This window comes from Camarhynchus parvulus, chromosome 4A, assembly GCF_901933205.1.
Source record: "Camarhynchus parvulus chromosome 4A, STF_HiC, whole genome shotgun sequence".
NCBI classification, from domain to species: Eukaryota; Metazoa; Chordata; class Aves; order Passeriformes; family Thraupidae; genus Camarhynchus; species Camarhynchus parvulus.
The window spans coordinates 6,519,521-6,542,746 of NC_044600.1; the positions used below are offsets into that span (position 1 = coordinate 6,519,521).

Consider the following 23,226-nt stretch of genomic DNA (forward strand, 5'->3'; position numbering starts at 1 on the left):
TTGTCCATGCTGATGGCGTGTTCTGAACTGAGGGATTCTTTAACCTGCTTTTCCCTGCCAGCCTTTGCCTTTCCCTTGCAGCAGCAGCATCTCTGTGTTGTGAGGGTCAGTCCAGCAGTCCAGCAGCGGAGCAGTGCTGCCTTTTCATTTTCTTGCAAAGGTTCTTTATCAGTTGTTGAAAGGGAATGGCTGGAGCAGATCCAGTTGATAAAGTATTTCACTACTGTGGAAAAAAACTTCCTTAAACCAGCATTCAGGTTGCTGAAGCGTGGTGGATCTGTGCATGAACAATGGCTGTGCATATGCTCTCCAAAGGGCTTTTTCACACAGGCTGTTTTTGGCAGATGGTCCAGTGTCAGTTATATATTAAAAAATTAATTAGTTTATGGAAATTGTTGCTTTAGTCCTCAGATACTTAAGGGTGCAATGACAGCACAGCTGACTCTTACTTTGCCAGTATCAATGTAGTAGACTTGGTTTCAGTAGCTCAGCCCTAAGATATGTCAATCATATAAGATGTCAAAATGAAAAAAAATAATTTCCAGACTATGGATTCCAAGCAGGCACTAGTCTCACTTTTATTCAGTCACTAGACATACACTGACATGATAGGAGAGCTAGCCTTGTATGAGCTATTTTTAAGGCACTTGTAAATGCATGTGCATGTTGTAGGTGAAAGATTTACTACTTGTTAATGGATTAATAATTATACATAGACAGCCTTGTTTAAACAATGATATAAAAAAAGCTGATGAAGAAAACTTGCAGGCAAACCACACGGAAATCAAGACTAAAACAAGTTTATGGAAACTTAACTAAGCTAAATGTCACTGCCAAAACATTGTTATCTGTAAGATGAAGCCATTCCTTACATGTGCTGCAATGTGATGTTGTAGAGTAAGCTAAGGTATTTATTACTTATTAATGGTGCAGTGTTTGTTGTGTATCTGTACTTGTAGAAGCATAATAATGGATCCCTCTGATCCCACATGCAATCTTTGCATCTCTGTGTCAGAAGTGCATGCCTTGTCAAATCCACTTCAGTTAAGTGCCAAGCTTAATCATATACCAGATAAGTTTAAAACTAGATTTGTTTTAGTTTAAGCCACACACAGATGATGCAGTGTGTGGATCTCTAAATCTAACAGCATTTCAAGCCTTTATACTAGGAGTTACTTGGAAACAAGGTTAGATTTTTGCAAGGCTACATGCTTTTGTACTGCAAGATCTTCAAAAGTCAAACCCAGTATATTGAGGCTAATTTAGTTCTTACACTAAAATGGAAAAAGTTAAAACTCTCAACATGCAAAAACCTGCTCTTTTACCAGGGCTGTTTGGGAAAGCAGGGCTTTAAAATCCATCTTACATCTGCTCATTTACAGTCGTTTGGGACACTCAGCACAATAAATTTTTCCATTATGGCAAACAAAGCGCTTGTTGGCCAGCCCACGGGCACACTTTGTGCATTTGAAACAGTAATCGTGCCAGGACTCATCTTCATAGTTAACCACACTGGTTCCTCTTCCAAATCCTGCTAGGAGAGAACACAATTATAGGACGGCGATAGTAGCGCTGCCTTGGCGGGGCTGTCCCTCCAACCAGCCCTGCCTGGTGCTGCCCCAGAGCTTCCCTGGGCTTGCAGGCCACAGGGGCTGCCTGAAACACCCAAGTGGCAACTGAGCCATGGTTTTGTTGTATCTTCTGATGTTTCTTGAAGAAGAAATCTAAGCATAAGGCTTGCATGGCTTGTCTCTGTAACAAACATTTTCCCTTGGCTCCATTCTCCAGTAAACAGTCAAGGAGAGATGTGGAGCAAGGACAGGTTGGGCTAAACACTTGTGGGACTGGCAGGACAGTGCCCACATTTCAGGGCTGAGCTCTGTAATCCAGTGAGTTTTATGTGTAAAATACATCAGAAGGGGTACAAACGTCCCTTTGGGACAATAAAGCACCACTCATTTTAGACTTAAGGGTCCCAAACTAAGATATGGGAGGGAATAGTTCTGGTTGGGGGGAGTTTTGAAGGAGGTAAATTTGAGACATGCAGAGGCTGAAGAGCTCAGTTACCAGCTCAGCCTCCATCCAGCACAAGCACGTGGCTCAAGAGTCAGATCACATGTAAAATGCTGGGATTGGGCTTGGGTTACCAGACCTGCTTCTGATGTTACCCATCCCTGGGCTCCCTGTCTTTGGGGGATCACTGTCCTGACCTTCAGCACCCACTGCCCTCAAGCTGCATTTAAGCCAACATACCTGTAATAGGATTCTTGCATCCAGCACACTTCTTGGCAACACACTCCTTGTAGCACTCAACACAGTAAAACTGATCCTCCACAGCTGTGAAGCGCTTCCCTCCCAGTTGCTTCTTGCAGTTGGAGCAAATGAAACACTCGGAATGCCAAGGCTGTTCCTGGTAAGTGAGGCCTCCAGAAGTGATGGGCTGGGAGAGAAGGAGCAGAGGTGTTGTTTAGAATCAGCAAGGGACAAGAGAGGTGACACAGGCAAGAGGTGTAGGGTAGGAAAGCTTTGTCATGGAGAGGATCTTTCCAAAGTTTGCATCAAAATTTAATTGAACAGTGCACTTGAGTCCCTCTAACCTGAAATCCCACATACGTGGCACTTTCATAATTCTTTTACCTGCAGTAACTGAAATTCCACACTAATCCGTTACAGAAGTTGTAAAACAGCTACTGTTTCACTTCTTGAATATTCAGTACTACTACAGAGTTTAAACTACCCCAAGGCAAATGCAAGACTGGTATCACTTGGTTTCTGCAGTGTTGCCATCAGCTAACCCAACCACCCCTGCCCAGATCCTGTAATGCACAGGAACCATCAGCTCTCCCATCATTGCACCAGCTGCTGGCACTGGTATCTCAGGGGAAGAGCATCAGCATTGGTACAGCTTCAGCATGGTCTGCCTGCTGGTTCACCCTCCCAGCTCCCAAAAGGCACACGAGGGGTGGTTCTGGCAGCTGCCTCTGCAGAGGGGAAGGACTTACATTCTTGCACTTAGCACAGGTCTTGGCAAACTTGTGCTCGTGGCAGGAGACACAGTAGAAGTCATCACCCTTGGGGAAGAAGCTCCCAGATCCAATCACTTGCTTGCACTGGCTGCAGGTGAAGCAGTCCTTGTGCCAGACCATCTTCTTGTACTCAACGTTTTGGTCTCCTACAACAGATAAAAATAACTCGTCCTGTGAGATTTCAGTGAAAACCCTTCCCCCTGTGCAGTGTAACATCTGTGGGCAAGACCTGTCCATAGCTATGCCCAGGATTCCAGGAATGCAGACTAGGGTAATTTCTGTATCTGATTCTAGCCAGGGCTTGCTAGGTTTTCTTAAATTAGTTATCTGCTGCCTGAGCCTTTTAGGACCTTGATTTACTGAGCAAAGCTTTTGGTAGAAATAATTTAAGACTGACATGAGAGTTAATTATCCACATGAGGGTTAATGGCAAAGCACCCTTTCAACACTTGAATAAAATAGGTGAGAGAAACAGTCAAAATTTACTATTCTGAGGTGCTCCAGCCTTCCACTGTGATGTGCAAACCCCCAACTGCAGCCTCCACAGCCTGATAAACCCCCTTGGTTATGCCCTGGAGCAGAATGTGGCCCTCAGACCCATCACTGGTACAGTACCTGCAATAATGGCCTTAAAGCAGCCCTTACACCTGGGTGCATCCTCAGCAGCAGTGCAGTTGCTGCACCAGACCTTGTTGTTCTCCCTCAGCATGAAGGGCTCGTTGACCAGGGACGTGTAGCACTTGAAGCAGCGGAAGCAGCTGTCGTGCCAGTAGCGGTTCTTGAAATGCAGCTCCTGCAATGAACAGGAAGGGAGGAATGGAGTGAGAAGCTTTTCTCTCCCCCTGAGCAGCCCTAAAGCCAAGCTCCTCTCTCACCAGCCTGGGCAGCAAAGGATGGATTTGTTGTTCCTAAGTTTGTCTGATTCAGTGGGTAGGGCCAGCGCTCCTCTTCAAGCACTTAAGAGAAGGACATCTAACCAAACTCACTGACACAATCACATTGACTTTGGGCTTCCAGGGGGGCAGAAGATGCTTCAAACCAAAAGCTTGGAGATTTGAAGTTCTGCAAGTTCTCGGGTTCTTACATTCCCTCTAGTTCAGGTGTACATTGTTATTGCCATAAACATTTATCTGGCCCTGAAGGTACAGGCTAATGACTTCAGTAACACCATATTTCTATAGATAAGCAACAAACCAATTTCCAGTTTTTGTGGAGATCAAAACAGTTTCAGGCTTGCAAATATTTGCAGGTCCTGCAGTTTGTGTTTCTTCATGTCCTGCCTGGTGTTAGAGTGTCTGAACATCAGAGATACTATTATAAATTAACATAAGGAAAAAATCCAGCAGAACTATCTTGCCATCCAACTGCTCTCAATATATATATATAGAAAGAACTCTTGATTTCTATCATGAAGCAATAGCCATCTGACAAACTGACAAAAATCAGACCTCAGTGCTTTGCCCAGAAGATGAGTTTTGCAGGCCCTATGCAGGCCAGTTCCCTGCCACTCTCTCTGCAGGGCAATTCAGCATTTGCAGCAGGTCATGTGGCTGGATCTAGACCCTGAAATGAGATCCTGTGCCCAAGCAGCCCTCCACGAGCACACCCCAGCACTGCTCTTTACCCAATGAGCACACAGCTGGCAGCCAGAGGACTCCAAAGAGCTGCTCAGAGCCTGACCAGAGCAAACAGGAGGGTGACCAGCCTCTGCCTCTCCTCCTCACCCACCGAGGAGCCCAGCACTGACCTTGGAGTCGGCCCCAATGGGTTTCTTGCACTCGATGCAGGTGTTGGCACAAAACTTGTCGAAGCACTTGACGCAGCAGTGCCGCCCCTCCTTCTGCACATACTTCTTGCCCTGCAGGGGGTCCCGGCAGTAGTGGCAGTCGAAGCGCTCAGACATGGTGCCCACGGTGTAGCTGCCAGGCCCTGCAAGAGCACAGCCATGAGGGAACAGCACTGAGGGGACAGCCCTGAGGCCCTGACTGAAGCGCTCCAACATGGTGCCCACGGTGTAGCTGCCAGGCCCTGCAAGAGCACAGCCATGAGGGGACAGCACTGAGGGACAGCCCTGAGGCCCTGACTGAAGCGCTCCAACATGGTGCCCACGGTGTAGCTGCCAGGCCCTGCAAGAGCACAGCCATGAGGGGACAGCACTGAGGAGACAGGACTGAGGCCCTGACTGAAGCACTCAGACATGGTTCCCACGGTGTAGCTGCCAGGCCCTGCAGGAGCACAGCCATGAGGGGACAGCATCGAGCCCCTGACAGCTGCTCCAACCTCCTGGGGCTGTGCAGATCAGTCAGAGGAACATGGCTCAGGAATGAGCATGTGGTGGCGCCTTGATAGGTAAAGGAGCTCCAGTAGAGGAGAGCAGAATCCCAAACCAGACTTCTCCCCATCCCTTTGTTAAGTGGAAGGATGCTAGGCTGGTTTATTTACGCGCTGCACATCAAGCAAGGGTAATGACACCTGACCACTCCCTGAGAGTCCCTTAGTTCATTACTGCAGGCCTCAGTGAGGTCCTGGCTGAGGCACCACATCACTTGTGTGCAGAAATCACCAACAAACACGAGCACAGTGGAATTGTTTCCATGTTTTCAGCCTGAACCCACAGCCAGCTGCAGCCCTCCAAGGCCTTTTGTGCTGCATAGTTGTGCAGCTTCCAGCTGCCTCTTTTCACCAGGCTTTCACATGTAAAATCATAAGGGGAAAAAAAAAATCTGCCTCCATGGAGAGATATTTTTCAGTTCACACCACCAAGGCTCTGCCAAGGTCTGATGTTCCACCACGGCCAGGGAGCTGTCAGTGGGTGTGGGGAATCTTGACTGGAGGATTTTCCACTTTGGCTCACACTTTCTCCCCAGACACCCATCCCTTCCTGCACTCCCAGTCTCCTGCTAATGGCTCCCTCCATTCCATGCGCCCTTCCTCAGCAGAAGCCACCAACACTCTTGCAAGGGGCTACAAGGGCTCTGTCAGGATTCAGAGAATCCTGGACTGGTTTGGGTTTGAAGGAACCCTAATCATCTTGTTCCAAGCTAGCACAGGGGTGCCAGCCACTACATCAGGTTGCTTAAAGCTGAATCCAACCTGGCCTGGAGCACTTCCAGGGAGAGAATACAAGAGTTACAGAAGCCCATGGAGTCCCACAGGGGCAGCTCCATCCCTGCCCCTGGTGCCCCCAGAGCCCCAGCACTGCAGAGCCCATTTCCCTGCACAGCCAACACACAGGGACACAGCCTTGAACCTTCTGCATCATCACCAGCCCGATGGGAAATGTGGCTGTGGTCTGGCAGCAGGGACTGCCAAGAGGAAATGTTCTCTCTTCCTGACAGAGGAAGGGAGGGAAAGGACAGAGTCAGGCCATACAAATTGCTGCTGCCTCCATCATGTGGCCTCACCTTGGACCACCCCACCCAGCCCTGGGGCTACCCTGGAGCCTGTTCCTCACAGAGCTCAGGGGTACAACAGTGCCCATTCCAGCTGTGCTGCTCCCAGCCCAGCACAATGTGCCTTTATACACCAAAGCTGTAGGAGTTCTGGGGTGCAGAGGGGGTGTGTCACTCCTGGCTGTGCCCTCACAACAAGGCAGGGTCAGTGGGACCCTGTTGGGCTCGCCCTTGGCTGCAGGATGCTCTTGGTCTGCCCTGTTAAGGCCTAAGGCTCACAGGATTTTCATGGACACTTGCCCACCCCTGTAATTCCACATGTTCCATCAGCTACAGGGCCCAGCCTCACCAGAGCCCTGCAGCACACCAGGACCAGCCCAACCCTGCTGGGTACAAAGCCAGAGGAGCCTGTACATGAACACTTTGCCATCACAGCAGAGCATCTGCTGCACCTGGGCCTAGGAAGAGTGGGACTCACACTGTTACCTTGCAGGCTTTAAAATCCAGTGCCTTCACACTATCTCCTCTTTGTCACCCTCTCAATAACATAAGGCCAGAACAAGCTGAAGGATTTATGTTTCAGAGAGCAGGACAGAGAGCCCCAAAGAAAAGTTTCACACAGGGAGGCTGTAGCAGAGGTGGAGGCTCTGTTCACACACTATTCCTGCCCCTAAAACGGACAGAGGCAGGCTGGAGGCCGAGCTGGTAGGAAGTGTCCTTTGTGAAGGGGCCAAGGTCTGGAAATAATCCCTTGGCAAGGCCAGGGGATGCCATGTCCTGCTGACAACCACACCAGGGGCTTTGAGGTACCTGTTCAAGCAAATGAAACAAATAAACAGCTGGGAAACACGGAAACTATGTGAGCCACCAGCAGCTCTGCAGAGCTCTAGCAAGCAGGTGGGTTTTATTTGGAAGAAATGCAATTGCAGAGTCCAGGGCAAATGGTATTGAAATGTCCCTGATCTCAGGTTTAAGGTTGCTTTCAGCCTGAACACATAATCTCGAAAGCATGGCTCAGGGAGCAGCACAACCCCGTGTTCCCATGTAACACATCACCTGCTAATGTGAGACACATTTATCACAGCAGCTCTGCAGCTCCACAGGCAAATTAACACCAGGCTGGAGCCCCCAGAATGGGCTGTGCCAGCAGCTTCTGCCTCCCTCGTGCCATCTCACACACCAGAAAGCCCCTCCCATGCACAGGCAGGGGCATGAATTTGCTTCCAGCTTTTCCAGAGGCTTCCTGCCCTCAGCACTGAATTCCTGATCTGGAGCCAGGAGAAGCACCTCTGTCCCCTTGCCTGCAGTGAAGATGCAGGGTCCCATTGCCCCTGCAAATGTGCTGGCTGCTGGTGGGCTCTGCTCACCTGTGCCATGTCCAGAGCCCACAGCAGCCACAGGAGCAGGACCAGCCCACCCAGGGCAGGGTGCACAAGAGCCCTGGAAGCCAACAGTGTGTGGCAGGGTGGAGCCCCAGACCAGCAGCAGCTGTGCTGGGACCACCAGATTATTTTCCCCAAATGGAGCAAACATCTGTGGACACTTCAGAGCTCAGCTACATTTAGTGTCCTACAGCTGGTCCCCTCAGCAGTCCTGTCCCCTCTCACAGAAGGTAAACAGAGCAGATATTTCTCATGCTCTGTATTAAAAAAATGTATTTCTAAAGCCTGCTTGGCAGCAGGTCATGGGTTTGGAGTTGTTTATCTCCTAAATAACCTGTTCACCCTCCAGCTGCACCAGGTCCCCACATCACAATTTTCCAGAGCTTCCAGGTATATTAACCCTGGCCTGTCTTTACTGTCTGAAAAGTAGGCAAGTTATGAAACTAGGGGTACACTGGGTGCATGGAAAAATCATCACTTCCTTGGGTCTTTATTCAGTGCCCTCATCACCCCTTCCCATGCAGAAGATGGTGAGCACAGGGTAGGGATCCACACCAGGAGTACAACAGTGCTACAGCAACCCAAAACCAGGAAGAGCACTCACCAAACCACCACTAAAACCCAGAGCACTGAACCTCTGTGCTTCTTTTCACACTGCTGTGCTGAAAATGAGAGCAGTACATGCAGATGTTTTAGCTGGGAAGTCACTTGAGCACGAGTTTCTGTGGCTGTACCTTTACACCAGACTATGGTATCTCTGAGATGACAGCCTGGTCTCTTTTTTAGCCCCAGGAGAATCTCATAGCCTGAGGACATGCACTGATCCAAACCCCATGTCAGCCTGACACTGAGGCCATAAAATGGGATTTAGAAAGCAGAGGAAAAGCATGGACAGGCTGGAACTATTCCCCCTCCCACGCATGTGCAGAGGATTGTTCTGCTGGAGAGAAGCAGGTGAAAACAGCAAGCACAGGCAGCTGGGGGGAGGGAAAAATGCAGAATGTGCCCATCCTTAAATAGCCTAGAGGACCCTCAATAAGATGGACAAAAATGCAGCCATACTTCCAGAAATGAATCTTGCTCTAAGCAAGGGATCCCTGCCCCACCAGCCCTGGCAGGGTGCTCTCTAAATGTAGCTCCCTGATGGATTTGGCTACAGCTGGAGGGCAGAAGGCCAGGCCAGTGGCCTTCTCAGATATCAGGGTATTTGGCACAAAGACCCACTGGAATACAACCCTAACATTTACCTGATCACAGAGGTGCCAGTTTGCCATTTGTCCCCTGAAAGCATCTTCTACTCCACAAAAACAGCCCTTGGACAGCCACACCGTCCATCCTTCAGAGACCTCAAACACTTGGGCCCCAGGGGCTTCCAAGGGGCACCAACACCAAGCAGCCACAGGGCTGACTGAGGGTCAGGGCCACCTCTGCACCCTGCAGCATGGCCAGCTTTGGGATGGAAAGGGAACAGACCTAAGAAGTGCCACCCCACAAAAACTGCTGCACCCACACAACCCCTGCCTCCTGCTGGGCTCCTGCATCACCCTGGGCTGCTTCATCCCAGTTCAGCCAAAAACCCAAAGCAGCATCACAGTGGTTTGCACAATAAATGGAACCAAAGCACTCAGGGAAGGAAGCTGAAGCACAGCTGATAAGCAAAGCACTTAGCACAGGCTATGTGTTAATGTCTCTGGGGAATATGTTTAAATGTGATAAACCACCAAGGAAGAACTTGAAGTGTAGTCTCTAAACACAACCAGAGAGACTCTACTTACACTTTACAGATTATTCTGCCACTTAAGAAAGAAGATGAGGTTGGAGTTGTTAACCCTCTGCCCTACACACTGTTGCATATGGAAGAAAAAGTGCTTTTTGATTCTACATTATTTTTATTTTTTCTCAGCAGACTGAGTACACAGCCCCACACTGCCAGGCACTGGCTACACCTGCCTGTTTCAGATCAGTGCTGGCAGCCCTGCTCTGTCACCTGAGTTACTATTCTCAGCATTCCTCTATGCAAGGTCGCATGGTTTGCTATAAATACCTGGGAAACCCTTAAAAGAAGGGTCCTGTTAATCCCAAATGCAAAGTGACACTCAGGACTGCACTGGCACAATGCCCTGGGCAACAAACACTTGCAAAGCCCAAGAAAAGAAAGAAAAGAAATCTCTTGTATGTTGTTTTTGCTAGGAGGGCTGAAAATACCAGAGCTGTGCTCTCCCACTGCCAGGCTGGGGCACGTGCGAGTCTCATACTCTATAATTCAAAAATCAATCTGTTGATAAAAGGAAAGCTTCTTTATTTAGAGCAAGAACAGCTCCAAGTTCCTCAGGCACTTGCCAAAAACATTCCCTACGGTCCTATTGCCACCATGTGTGAGCACATCCCAGTCATTACTAAATCCTCACAGTTCCCCAGGGAAGCAGGGACATGCCATTTATTAAAAATCACTGGCCCAGCCCTGCAAACACTTTCCCCAGGGATTGTCTTGGCACTCAGTGAAGGCTAACAAGGCACCACTGCCTCAAGTAAGGCTGAGCACTTCAGACAGTGTTTAAGCAACAAAGCCCAAACCTTTCAAAACAAAACTGCTCAGTAACTAACTCTGTGGCTGCATTCAGTTTTGCCCTTTGAGACTCCCCTGTTGTGTTCCCAGCTAAGCACTGATCTGCCCCACCTCAGCAGCTGGATGCTCTTCTCACACCCTGGTGCTCCCAGGGGCCAAAATGAGATTTCCTCCTGCTCTGGAGGGTCCAGCCCCACCCTGAGCAGGCACTGATACCCCCACAGCTGCCCTGGGGTTCCCAGTGGTCTGCAGGATCAGACACTATGCTGTGATTTTGGCAGCAGCAGTCCAACCTCAGCACCTGCTCAGAACACCCTGTAACATTTTATATCACAGCACAGCATCAAGTCTGTGAGCTCTTGCTCCAGGGAACATACCCTGAGGAAGATGAGAAATTAAAAATTACATAGCTGGGAGTGTAATGGAAGAATGCTATAGCATTGGTCAGTCTTGTGGGCTGAAGTTAAACATCTCACATCAAATGATGCCACAGAAGTCAGATTTTACTCACCATAGTGCCCTGCATAACATGTATGTGCAGCCCACCAGCAAATCCTGAGCAGTCACGTGCTGTGCAAGCAGCCTCAGGTGTGTGCCTCACCTGGGAAGGTGAGCAGGGAGCTGAGCAGCAAACTGTGCCTCTTCTGCCCAGCTTTGAGGAGGCTCTCTGCTCCCAAGTCTCAGGAGCACCCCTGGCTCCTGGTGTGCAGCAGCTGAGTTTGGTGCCACAGGAGCTGTGCCCACCCTGTCCCCAGCACATCCACCCTCGGGGCTGTGTCTCACCAAGAGACACCATGGCACTGCCTCTGTGCTTAGGGCTGTGAATGCACCCTGGATATGCACAAAAACAGCTGCTAAGAGGGAGATAGGCTTTCAAAATTCCCAAAGAGCTTCTGATTGTCTTCAGCTGCAGGGCTGGAGGAATGAGTCAGGATGGGAAGACACCCATCCTGACATGTAAAATATGATCTCAAGATTCCTGTGTTAATGGAAAAATTAACATTTTCCTATCACTGGTAAGGGTCAGCCCATCTGAACTAAAAGATAAACAGAGAAGAGGGACTAACCACAAGCTTCCCACCAGAGAAGAGAAGAGAAAACCATCTGGGTTTACACTGTGGTCTCCCCTCTGCCCTGAGTTTCTCTGCTCACTGCAATAAACTTGCTACAAGGAGGAGAATTGTCCCTCATTTTCACCAAGTCTTGCTCAAATAACAGCTGAGCCCCAGCCTTCCCACAGCAGCAGATACAAAAACATTTAAAATCCAATGGATTTTACAAAACAAACGAGGCCACCACCAGCACTGTGCTCCAGCATCAGTCTCCCACTCTTATCAGCCCATTTGCCATCAGGAGTTACAGCTGCAGATTGCTGAGATTTCAGTCTGCATTCAAAGTTATTTCTCTGCACAGGAGCCTTTTAGCAAAACCTTCCTCCCCATTCACCAGGTGTACTCCCCCAACACCTGGCAGCACAGCCACTTTACCTGTGTGCCTGTGGAAAGCCATGGTCAGCAGCCCAAAGTCACCAGCAGCCCCTCAGGTAATGGAGTTCACAGGCTGATAAGGAGCTGCCCCATTTGATAACATATATTTAAATGGAGGCTATTAATATGGACAGGACTCCTACCAGATGTCCACTCCCCTCCCCAGAGATCTCAACCTTAATCCCCCTTGGAAATTCTTACCATTTTAGGTGATCTGAGGGAGAAGAATAGGATCCTGAGACCTCTAGGTCTCTGCAGGCAACAGTCAAATACCTGCCCAGCTACTCAGCACCCAAATTAGTCCCAAAGGCAGAATGAACTCATGAACTCGACCCCATGCTGGTACTATTTGGCCTTGGCTTTAGAGTGAGATTGTGTCTCGTAGCAGTCCTGAGCTAAATTACAGACCCAACACGAACACTGCTCTGCCATGGCTGAAGGGAAGAGATGATCACAGCCCTGTGAGGGCTGGGGGGGCTGCAGCCCCAGGAGCCAGCAAGGGCTGTCTTCTGGCCCAGAAAGGATGTGGCTGTACCCCAGAGGACTCAGCTGACAGCCCAGAAATACCAGCACATACATTCATGGGTGGGTTGGATTTGCTCTCAACATGGAGGTCATGCTGAAGTTTCAGCGCCAGTGAAACTGCCATTCCTGGTCCTTCCCCAGCTTTTCCTTAGGGAAGCTCGCAGCATTAACTGCTCAAAGGGAGCAAACCCCTGAAGAGCAGCACTTAGAAAGATGGGTGTGAGGATATGGGGCTTCTCTAGCATCTAGCATGGCTTTAGAGGCATTGACTTATGCCTCTGTCCTCTGGACTCAGGTGTCCCCAAAGCTCTCAGGAAGATCCCAGCTCCATGGCTCCAGCTGAGCTGTTTCCATCCAAGTTACAGCAGGAGGAGAGGGAGCTGTGGCTCGGGGTCCCTCCTGTGGGGACCCCCAGGCTACAGCAGCTCCACACTCACCCTGGGTTATGCAACTGCTGGGGACGCTCAGGGCTGGGGGCCAGGGAGGCCCAGCTGCTAATCCTGCCTCCCACTGACACACTGCACGGCCGTGGGAAAGTCACTGAACCTCCCTGACAGCCACTGGGAAGAGCCAATGTTTATCATTCCTTCCAGGGAACCCATAGTGGTGGTGTCTGGCCTCTGAAGAGCAGCCCTGCTACAGCCAGGAACATCTCTGCTTCCCAGGAGCTCCTCGGCCACACATGGACAGTCTCCAGCCTCAGCACTGGCCTTGGTGAGCCCCTGAACCTCCACACCCATCTTAGTCCTGCAGGCAGCACAAGCACAAGCTCCGCATCTCACCAGCATCCTGACATCTCCAAGTTTCCAACATGGCCTGGAAAAGGCCACTCTTGACAGCCATTCCAAAGAGCTCAGCATGGATCCACTGGTGCAGCAGATTGAGGCTGGGAAACGTGCTAAAATACTGATGCACTGCAACATTTTGGCGAGGAAAAACCCAATGTTATTCTGCCCCAGCTCATCTATAAACTGCAGCAAATTGTTTGCATAATTCAGATGGCAACAGGAACCCTAACAACTGGTATTTTCCTGTTCTAATCTTGCTGTGCACAGTGTAATATTTACAGACATGAGTTCATTTTTGGCAATGCACGTAGAGTTTGCACCATTAACCATTCTCATTCCTTTCCAGCTCCCTACACAAAGCCCTGGCACCCTCCCACCCAGCTGTCATTTCCTGCTTTCCCCAGAATGCCCAGGTATTCCCAGCAGAAGCCTTGGCTCCCATCCTGGCTGATGGAGCAGAGTCTCTGTGGGTGCCAGCAGCTGCCACGCCTCGAGCAGAGGTGGCTGCAGCCAGCAGCAGTTTGGCAGCTGCAGAGGGCTGTGGAGAGCAGGGATGGACACTTGGGTGTCATTTCATGTGCACAAACACACATGTGTCCACAGCACCACAACAGGCTTGGGCTGGAGCAGGGAGGAGAGGGAGAAGGTTTGGCCAAGAAACAGGAGGAAAACCCAGACGTGTGGATGCCTATGGAGCTCCCTGGCACAGCTCACTCTGCAAAGCCCAGAGAAGATTTTAATTAAAGGCCAATTCGTTTGAATCTCTGGCCTCCTGGTCCAGCAGCAGGAATGGAACAACCTTACTGCTGCTCTTGGTTTCTTGCCTGGTTTTAGCCAGGTAACTTTGGACAATTCCCTTTTCCTTCCCAAGACTCTCCTCATCCACACAAGCCCAGGTGATTAAACACAGAGGTGCTGCAGGTGTAGCACAAGTGCCAAGGAGAGACATCAGTGCCCCCTGAAACATGTCAAGGAGCAGACACCTCCAGGAGAGAGAGGGTGCCCCAGAATGGAGCTGTACCAGCCCTGCCTGAGCCCTTGTCTGTGCACCAGGCACCCACAGGTCCCAGAGGGAAGAGTGCTACAAATACACCAGTGAGTGCACAGCAGGCTTGGGATGTCATGTTTTTAACATTAAACCTGTCCTGTAGGTTTTCCAGGGAGCTGCCCTGGACACACTGATCCCACCCAACGGGTCTGACTGCAGAGCAGCATGGCTGGGCCATAGTGTCATCCACTGGGATAAACAAATGATTCACGTTGTGATTTCCAGAGTATTTTCTTGCCCTAAGAATCCTGCCAGAAAAGGTCTGGGTCTCTCAGCTTGCTCACACATCCTGCTGTCATTCAACAGGCAGAAACTCCTAAAGAGAGCTGTTCTAAGTCAGGCATTGATGAACTATTAGTCACCATGATCAAAGAAAGCAGCAGTAAATACCAACAGCAGAGCACCTGTGCACCTCCTAAAGTAATGCTGTGCCTCCTGCTTCCATACACGCTGCTGGCAGTGCACAGTGCACCTGCACAGAAGAGCACACTGCCATTCACCAGGCTCCCCAGGAAATGAGAGTCTCACATTGCTCCCTACCCTTCCTGTCTTGAGGGCAGATCAATTTTTTTTATTTTATTTGGATGTGTGTGTCTTCCCACAGCAAAGCACTCCTGGCCAACAGATCTCAGCTATAAACTTCCTTGGCTCTTCTGAGGCAGAAATAAAACAGCTTTTAAAAAACATTTCTTTGCTTGTTCTAGTATAAGGACAAAGTTTGCAGGAAGACCACCAATAAGACAGTTTGGTTTGAGAGGAGAGAGAACATAGATACAGCTTTCTCCAAGAAAAAGATCTTTGCAGCTGTAGCTGATCCATCAGAGAGACATAAGAGGCAGCAGTCCCCAGGGGCACAGAAATGCTGGACAGGTTTGGCACCAGGACTGGCACATGGGGGCTGATCCAGCCTTTCAGTGCCAAGGGAAGTTTTTTGGGTCAGCTCTGAAGGTAGGGATAGAGCAATCTGGAACAGGTTTATAAGGAAGCAGATGCAGGGTGGGCAACATCCAGGAGCTCAGATAGAGTGTGGGTAGAAACAAAAGGCGGAAAAGAAGACAGGATAAGAAGAGGGGGAAAAAAGGGATAAGGGCGTAGCAATAGGAAGGAATGGTCAGAGATAACAGAGCTGGAAATAAACCCATCTCAGAAAAAGCAAAACCAGGAAGAGATATAAACCAAGTCCTTCCCCATCTGCCTCCATCCACAGGCTGGGCTGTTTCCAGGACTATTCCTGTGGCAGCTCCAAATTTATTTCCCTGCTGCCATCTGCTCTGTGGCTCCCCTCCACACACGCTCCTGACTGGCACTTCTTCCCTTCACCTGTTGCTGACATGGCAGAGCTCTCACTGCTGCTGGGAGCCAAGTGACACTGGGGCCTGAGGGAGTGTCAGTGCATAAATCAGGAGCTGCTTTGTACTCCTGAGGCTTTGTTCAGCTCCTGCTCCCCATGCTGTCTATGCCAGTGGGGTGGGATGCAGGGATCAAACAGCCCCATGGCAGCCCCAGGCTCCAGAGAAGACTGGGGAGAGAAGAGGCTGCAACAGATGCTGGGCAGAGCTGGTTTTGAATCAACTTCAAAATAAAGTCAATTTCCTCCTATCTCTGCTCCTCTTTCTTGCATTACAGATAAGATGCCAAGGCATCTTCCAGCACTAAGGATGCTGAGTGCCTGCTGTAGTCCCCACAGTTAGATTTAGACCCTCAGTGCAAACTCAAAAAGGAACAGCCCCAAAAGGCTGAAGACTTTTTAAAAACCTCTAAGAAAGACAGATGTCTTAGTTTTTAAATGCACTTGCTTAAACGTGAGCCGTGTTTCTCTTCCCAGCTCTGTCTGCCAAGTCCCTCTGCTGTGAGTGCGCAGGCAGTGAGATGGAGGCTCTGCAGGATGCCCACAGCCCCTCCATGGACTGCAAGGTGAAGACCACAGGTGTGAACATGTCCATGAAGGTCACACAACCCTGAAGGGAGACAAAGACTTCCTCTCCTCCTCTTGGGGGACAGGGCCACGTGTACTGCCAAGACTGGTCTGATTCAGAAGCCTCATAAGAGCAGAAGGCTTATAATTGAGCTAAAAATCTTCAAATACTGCATTTACCTCTTCCTCCCCAGCAGCCCTACAACTGTGTCACACACAGACCCAGCAAGCAGTGCTGTGATGACTCTCAGTCCCTTCTGCCAGGTGATGTGTCCTGGGAGGAGCCATGGGGCCAACCAGCTGCACCAGAACTCAGTTATTCCCCAGCCTATTACCCTAAAGCTTCACACTTGGGGCAGTGCAGCTCCTTAGGGCCATCTTGGCCAACTTTGGGTCTTTGTTCAAGTTCAGTTGCATTCATGGGCAGGGGGAATGACCAATGGAGTCAAACATGAGGCAAATATTTGCCAGTCACAGCTTTCCCCCTGTGGCTTAGCCCTGGCTTCAGAGCTGAGAAAAATAACTCAAGTCCCTGTCAAATAAATACCACAGTGATCCAGCCAGGCAGCACAGCAGTCTTTCCCAGGACAGATGAGGTGTGAGGAGCAGGCACAGCAATATAATCCTGCCATACCCACACAGTAAGTGCTCATGTCAGGGCTTCACCAAGCAGCTGAGTGAGCCATCACTGAAATAATATTTCACAGTGTCCAGCAGGCTCTCTGCACTTCCAGTAGCTCCCAGTTCCTTCTCATGGGCATAGCAGCTGGCTGGGCAGTGCTCAGAGTAAACAGCTCACTGTGGAGGTCATGGAAGGAAGTTCAGCTACTGGTTTGCTTCACTGTTTGAAAGCTGGGTCATTCTTTGGAAATCTACCCACTAGGAGTCAGAGATTAGCAGCTACCCAGACATCAGCCACAACACACTCTCCAGCACCCCCTGACACCATCCTGTGCTCATCCAACAGGACCTGGCTGCAAGGAAGACTCACAAGGTGGGTGCTGCAGGCTCTGCCCAAGGTCTTCCTCCAAAGCCTGGAAATGCTTTCTGTGTGATGTTTTCTAGCAAAATACCACATCCCCAGGAAGCTGCTGGGCAGATGGCTCTGCAGAACTCCAACCTCTGCCCACACAGGACAGGGGCCAGGCCAAATCCCCATACCAGCAGTGTTCTGTGGCACCAAGGAGCCTTGGTGTTTCCCCTTAGAGATCTTGGTTTTCAGGGGAGAAGAAAGGGCTGTTTGTGGATGGACTGTGATTCTGGCAAAACATTCTCCAGAAATTCAGCATGTGAGAGACACTGAGGATAGAAAACACCAGCTCAGGTAGTCAGAAAAGGGCAAAGCAAAAGCCCTCAGGAAAGGGTTGCCTGGCTAAGGGTGAAGACAGGCCACCTCTTTGATGAGGACGTGCCCTTCCAAGCATTGGCATGCCGGCTGGGAAGACTCCCTGGCATCCAGCACACCATCAAAGCACTGCCCAAACTTGGCACAGGCCACAGGGCCATGCCCTCAGCACTGATTTAGAGCTGACAGAGCCAGCACTGGCACATGCTTTAGCAGGAGAAGCAGCCCAACACCCTGGGCAGGACAGTCCCCTCGAGCAGGATCAACACTTGCCTGTCTGCACCCTCAGTTGTTAGCCAGAGCTGGTGGCTGGAAGGACCAGATCACCCTTGTTATGTGGCCATTTTAAAAATAACCTTTCCCAAAGCCCCACAGTGCATAACCCTGTGTCTGTCTCAGCTCCAGGAGCTGAAGGGATCAGCTTGCAGGGCTGATGGGTATTTTTGGGCACTCTGACTAATTGTCAGGACATATGCTGAGCATTCTTTACAAGGAAAAACAAAGCTGCAAAGTCTCCTCCAGCAAGGCCTAAGGGGTTGGATTAGTCACAAGAGTTATTTTCATAAACCTCTACTTTAGGAAGGTTTGATTTAACGTCCAACTTCAGATAAGTGCCATTTAAAATGGAAGAAGAGGTCAACTTCCTGGCACCCCAACACCCACCACAAAAGCCAGGCCAGGCTGGGCCACATTGCACAAGAAGGGCAGGAGAAGTGGAAACTCTTCACCTTGGAGTGGCTTCAGATTCACAACTGCTTCTTTGGCACCACATTAAATATTTGGCCAGCTGTGTCCCCCTTCCTCACTCCACTCTCAGGAGCTCCCAGCTCAGAGGCTGCAAAGACTCGATATCAAAATCCTGAGAGGAGCAGACATCAGCCAGTTCTCACGAGTTTATTCACCATTAAAAAGACTTTGTTCTAAAAGCAACCTGTTTTGAGTGGGTTTCCTTGTTGCAGTTCCTCGCTGCTTCTGTCACCAACCTGAGCACCTCAGCAGATTTCACTCAGTGCCAGTTTCAGGCAGCACTCATCAGTTCACTCTCTCTAAGTCAGCAAACTAAGACAGCAAATAAAACACCTGTGTGCAACATCTCCACAACACCCTGGGACACACAGGCCAGGGCAGCCCACGTTTCCCAACCGCTTTGCTCTTCCTTTCACCGCAGAAGATCTTTGGGATGTTTGAAGCCCCACTGCTGTCTCAGCCCCTGGACTTGTGCTTTCCCCTTTCCCTGGTAAATATCAAACCTTGCTCTTCTCATTCAGCAGACACACTGCACCAGCAGCACACACATCTCAAGATGACAAGAGCTCTCTGAAGTCTTCACCAGTGCTCTCTGTACATTTTCCCCTGAGCTGCAGAGCAATTTCCACTGAGGATAAGTGTTGTCAATTCAATTTCTAATAACGGCATTAAAATGTATGAGCCATTTATCTGGAGTCAGGGATAATATTTTCAAAGTGCCTGTGTGATACAGGAATGTAAATCTCATTTTTCATAAAGTGATAAGGATCCTGGGTCTCTCTGGAAATATGTCAGATCAGAGCTGGGCAAGGACTACACAGGAAAGCTTCACCTGTGGGGCTGGTTAGAAAACATAGGCTCAAATGTTTAAAAAAAGGAAAAAATAGCTTTAAATCTTTCATCAGGGTTAGGTTTCAATTTCAGACAAAACCAGAGTCCCAGCCCAGAATGGTTTTCAGAGCCCTGCCCTGGTTTGTGGTATCCCAGCTGAGTGTCATTATCTGCAGGATAGAGAGGGATCTGCTGTTTTGGAGAGGGAAACAGGGGAATTCTCCTCCCCAACATACTCCCACTCCAGTTTTTTGGTAGCCTAGCAAAATTTGAGTTCCTTTAGTGTCTTGGAAACATTAAGATCAGTACTTGGTAGGAGACAACTTGGGCCAAAGGAGGGTGGGGGGTGAGGTTACTGAAACTGCTAAATTTAATACCTTCATTTCCCCCCTCCACCAGGCCAGGGCATTCAGAGCCAAGGGAAGGGCTCCTCTCCTCTGCCAAGTGTCTCACAGCAGCTCTGCATGCTACTGCATTTCTACCAGTGCTGACTCTTGGGGCAATGGGCAAAGCCTGTGAGTGGGTACATTCACTAAACACAAACTTCAGAAAAAGAAAAGTGAGATACTTAAAAGAGTGTTTGATTTTAAACATAGAAATAAACCAACTGGAGCTGGTAAAAGTGCTTGTGTGTTTGATTAAGCCATCCCCTGCTCTGGGATGGATTCAGGCCCAAAAATTATTTTGTTTTCTTTCTCAAGTAGCAGAGAGACAATACATTCAGGGACGATGAGCAACACAGTCTGCAAAGAGAAACAGCCCTTCCCAACACAATCACTGCAAGCTCTGCAGCTACTGCCCACATCCAGCCATTAGAGGATGGGCTCTATGTGGGAAAAGCAGTGCTAATTGCACACAAATGCCAGAGAAAACTGTCAAAAAGCTAAACCAGATGTGAAACAGTGGTTTACTTTCTTTGAAAACCAGCTTGTGCAACTGCATTTCATGAGAGCCCACAAGCACCACGTCCCTCTGGGAATGCTGCAGGACAATGGGGAAAGGGTGAGGTTTCCAAATCATGGAGGGATTTCCTGCAACAGCAAGGACTCTGCTGTCCCTCTGGTAAGGTTTTACCCCTTGAGACACTCCCAACTGCGTTAGAAGGAAGCCTGGGAGGAGCCTTGCCTGCTTTGTGCCAGGGCTGAGTAAGGTTAGGCTTGGTCCTGGATCTGCAAAGAACAGCAGCAGGTTTAGTCACCCAGAGACAGCCAAAAGGCAAACACACCTTGGTACCAAGAAGGTGAAACACTGGGGGAGGATACAGGGAAGACCTGCAGGGATGCCTGTCCTGCTCCCAAATGTTAACATCCAGTGCTGCAGCCCACAGAAAAGAGGTGACACAAAGGAACATCAGACAAGCAGTGTCTCATCTCCAAAGAGGTGCTGAAAGCAGAAGATGAAATGCTGCACGTGGCATTTGTAGGTTTTAAAGTTTTTCAGCATCCTGCCCAGCTCAGGTCTGGGCAGTTTGGGGTGCTGGTGGCTGGGGCACAGAGTGTGCCATGCAGCAGGGTCACATGGACTCAAGGCCAGCCCCTGGGACAGCCCAGGCACACCAGAGCACTGCCCACCATGCAGCTGGAAAAGGTGAACTCATGTCTGTCTCACCCAGATCTCACTCAGCTCTAAGTCCCCACGTGAAAATCACCTTCTTTCAAACGCCAGACTGCTCCAAGCACCAGGCTCTCCTGAAGCCTCTGCCTGAAGCTGATGGCTGAATGCACTGGTGGCACTGAGAGCTGCCTGTCACGTTTTGGGATCATGTCACCAAAGCATTTCCCACATGGCTCCAGAAAGGAGCTGGAAAAAATCCACCCACAGCCTTGGAAGGGACTTGCAAGAACACATAATTTACAGATCTCTCATGACTGCAAAATTATAATAAAAGACTTCCAAAATACAAAATACCCCTGCTGAAACCAATCTCTTTTTATAGATGCAACCTCCATCCCTTGTTTCAGAAAGCTATGAAGTTAATCCAAAAAAAGGATCATGTTTTTTCATCATGTGAGTAGGTTCACAGATCACTTTTCAGGGGCTCAGCTTTTGTTTGTATTTGTGCTGTTGATAATTGTTTCCTGTTTTCACTCACTGGTAATTATGTCCTAAAAGATTTGCTGAAATCCATCAGCGGGCCTCTGGTAAGGGGCTCATGCATTGTTTCATCAAGACAGGTGATATTCTCAGGTATTTCTACACAATTTCATGTATTTGATAATTCAGCAATGGGGAGCAAAACCCAAGCAGAGATGACTGCCACAGCTTTGTCAGCCTCCCCCTGCAGCACCATGTGCAGAGGGACAGGCAGTGCTTCCTCCTATAGACAGAACTTTTCAGTTAAAAGTTGTACTTCTTCAGAAAGTGTGAGTCCATTGAATGGAGTGCACCTGGAAACATCTCTGTCCTAGCAGAGAAAGGTACAGGGTGATCCAGGAGCCCTTCCAGGGCTGCCAGGGGACTGAGAGCAGCAGAGCCTCCTTATCCTGCCTCTCTCAGGCACAGCTGGCATTCCACCAGAGCCCCCTCCATCATCCCAGAAATGCCATCTCTGCTCCCACAGTGCCCTGGCAGCAGGTGACTCCAAAATTCCAGTCCTGACCTGCTTAAACTGGGGACATTTCAGGGCAAAATGATGCCAGAGCCCAAATGTTCCATCTCCTGCCCCAGGTATATTGCAGAAGAGGGGGAGGTTTTTCCAAGCCCTTGCTCCAGCCCCTGGAGCAGCAGGGAGAGGCTTGGCCTGTCAGTGCTCCTGCCTAAGCAGCTGCTGAGAGCCAACCCTCACCTACAGGTCAAGCATCTCAGTTTCCCCACAATCCTTTCCCAGGGAGAAGTTTCCAGAATAGGGGAGACGGCAGAGAAGGCACCTTTGCAGCACCTGAACCCATCCCCAAGGCTCTCCATCCCCCAGTCCCATGAGGAATGTCACTGCCACACTTCCAGGAATTGTAAAAGCCCTGTCTCAGCAGCCAGCTTCACGAAGCATCTCCTGCAGGATCTCATTGACAAGGCAAAAGCTGTTTGGCGGAGCAGCTCCCACAGCATCCAAACGTCCCTGGAGCCGCCGGCATTCCTGGCGCTGCCCCCCCTTCCCTTCCCCCGGCTGCTCCAGGGATGAGCTCATCGCTATTTCAGGTTGAATTTGCTCTTGGCAATCTCCCTGGTAACCAAAACAACTTACTCCCGGTTTACAGGAGATTTATTGGTTGTTTGGTTGGTGTCTAGAGGAGCACACGGAGGTTTCCCCGCACCAGAGCAGGGGCTGGGGGAGGGCAGGGAGGGCAGGGGATGCTCCCAGCAGTGCTCCGGAGATGGGCACCGTGAGCCCTGCAGGGCAGGGAAAGCTGCCTTCAGCTCACCCCTGAGACATGGAACCGAGGAAAGGAGCTGTGGGGCACGGCTTTCACCCACATACACCACAGGTGAGCCCTTAGGGCAGTCCTCTGCCAGCCCAAACAAGTGTTACAGCCTCTGCTGCACATCAGAGTCGCCACAGGGATGCTGTTTGCAATCCTCTCCAGCCAAAAATCAGCAAATCTTTCCCCAGACAGGAATGGTGAGGCCCTCACCCACTGCAAGAAACCCATCCTACCACAGGGACAGATCCAGAGTGGAAGTTTCCACCTTTGGTTATAAACCATTAAGGTGATAATGGCATAAGAGAGAAGGGAACATTATGGCAAGGGGTTGATGACATGTTCTGGCTTCCACCAAAGCAAATCCAGACAGAATTTAACAGATTTGCATCCCCAGTGGGTGCCCTTGTGCTGCTGTGAGGTGAACGTGGGCTGCTCTCCCATCCTGATCCATCCTGGCCCTTTCCAGAGGCAGCACTGAAATAAATTATACATCAAGAGCATTCACCTGGCAGGCTGTGCCCTGGGGAGCAGGACTGCCTTTCAATGGGCAGAGCAAGGGCAGACAGGAAAGTGTATTTCTTTGTGTTGAGTGAAATACATAGCTCTGTGCATTTTTAACGTGAGATGAGACCAGAGGGAGAGAGAGAAATCCTTGCACCCTGAGCTGTTCATCAGTGCCTCTCCACAGTGCTGTCAGAGGCAAGAGCACACCAGGACAATGCTTAGACATCACCAGGGAATTTGTAAGTGGAAGCAAAGCCACTCAGTCTCCTGATTACAATCTCAAATTACTCAATCCAGATGAGGACCACACA

General features: G+C 49.8%; 1 protein-coding gene across 4 annotated transcripts in view; it reads right to left on the minus strand.

The window, feature by feature from the left end:
- Nucleotides 1-556: 556 nt before the first annotated feature.
- Nucleotides 557-23,226, minus strand: part of FHL1 (four and a half LIM domains 1) — a 28,582-nt gene continuing 5,912 nt past the window's right edge. For 2 of the 4 annotated variants that reach the window (XM_030967456.1, XM_030967457.1), the window contains exons 2-6: nt 4,774-4,955; nt 3,642-3,819; nt 3,003-3,172; nt 2,254-2,440; nt 557-1,534 (exon numbers count right to left, since the gene is read on the minus strand). In XM_030967456.1, the coding sequence (XP_030823316.1) occupies nt 1,377-1,534; nt 2,254-2,440; nt 3,003-3,172; nt 3,642-3,819; nt 4,774-4,929 (849 nt within the window). In that variant the 5' untranslated portion in view covers nt 4,930-4,955 and the 3' untranslated portion in view covers nt 557-1,376. Of the gene's footprint in view, nt 1,535-2,253; nt 2,441-3,002; nt 3,173-3,641; nt 3,820-4,773; nt 4,956-11,853; nt 11,943-23,226 lie in introns of those variants that run through there. The other 2 variants (XM_030967455.1, XM_030967454.1) reach the window with 2 other exon arrangements.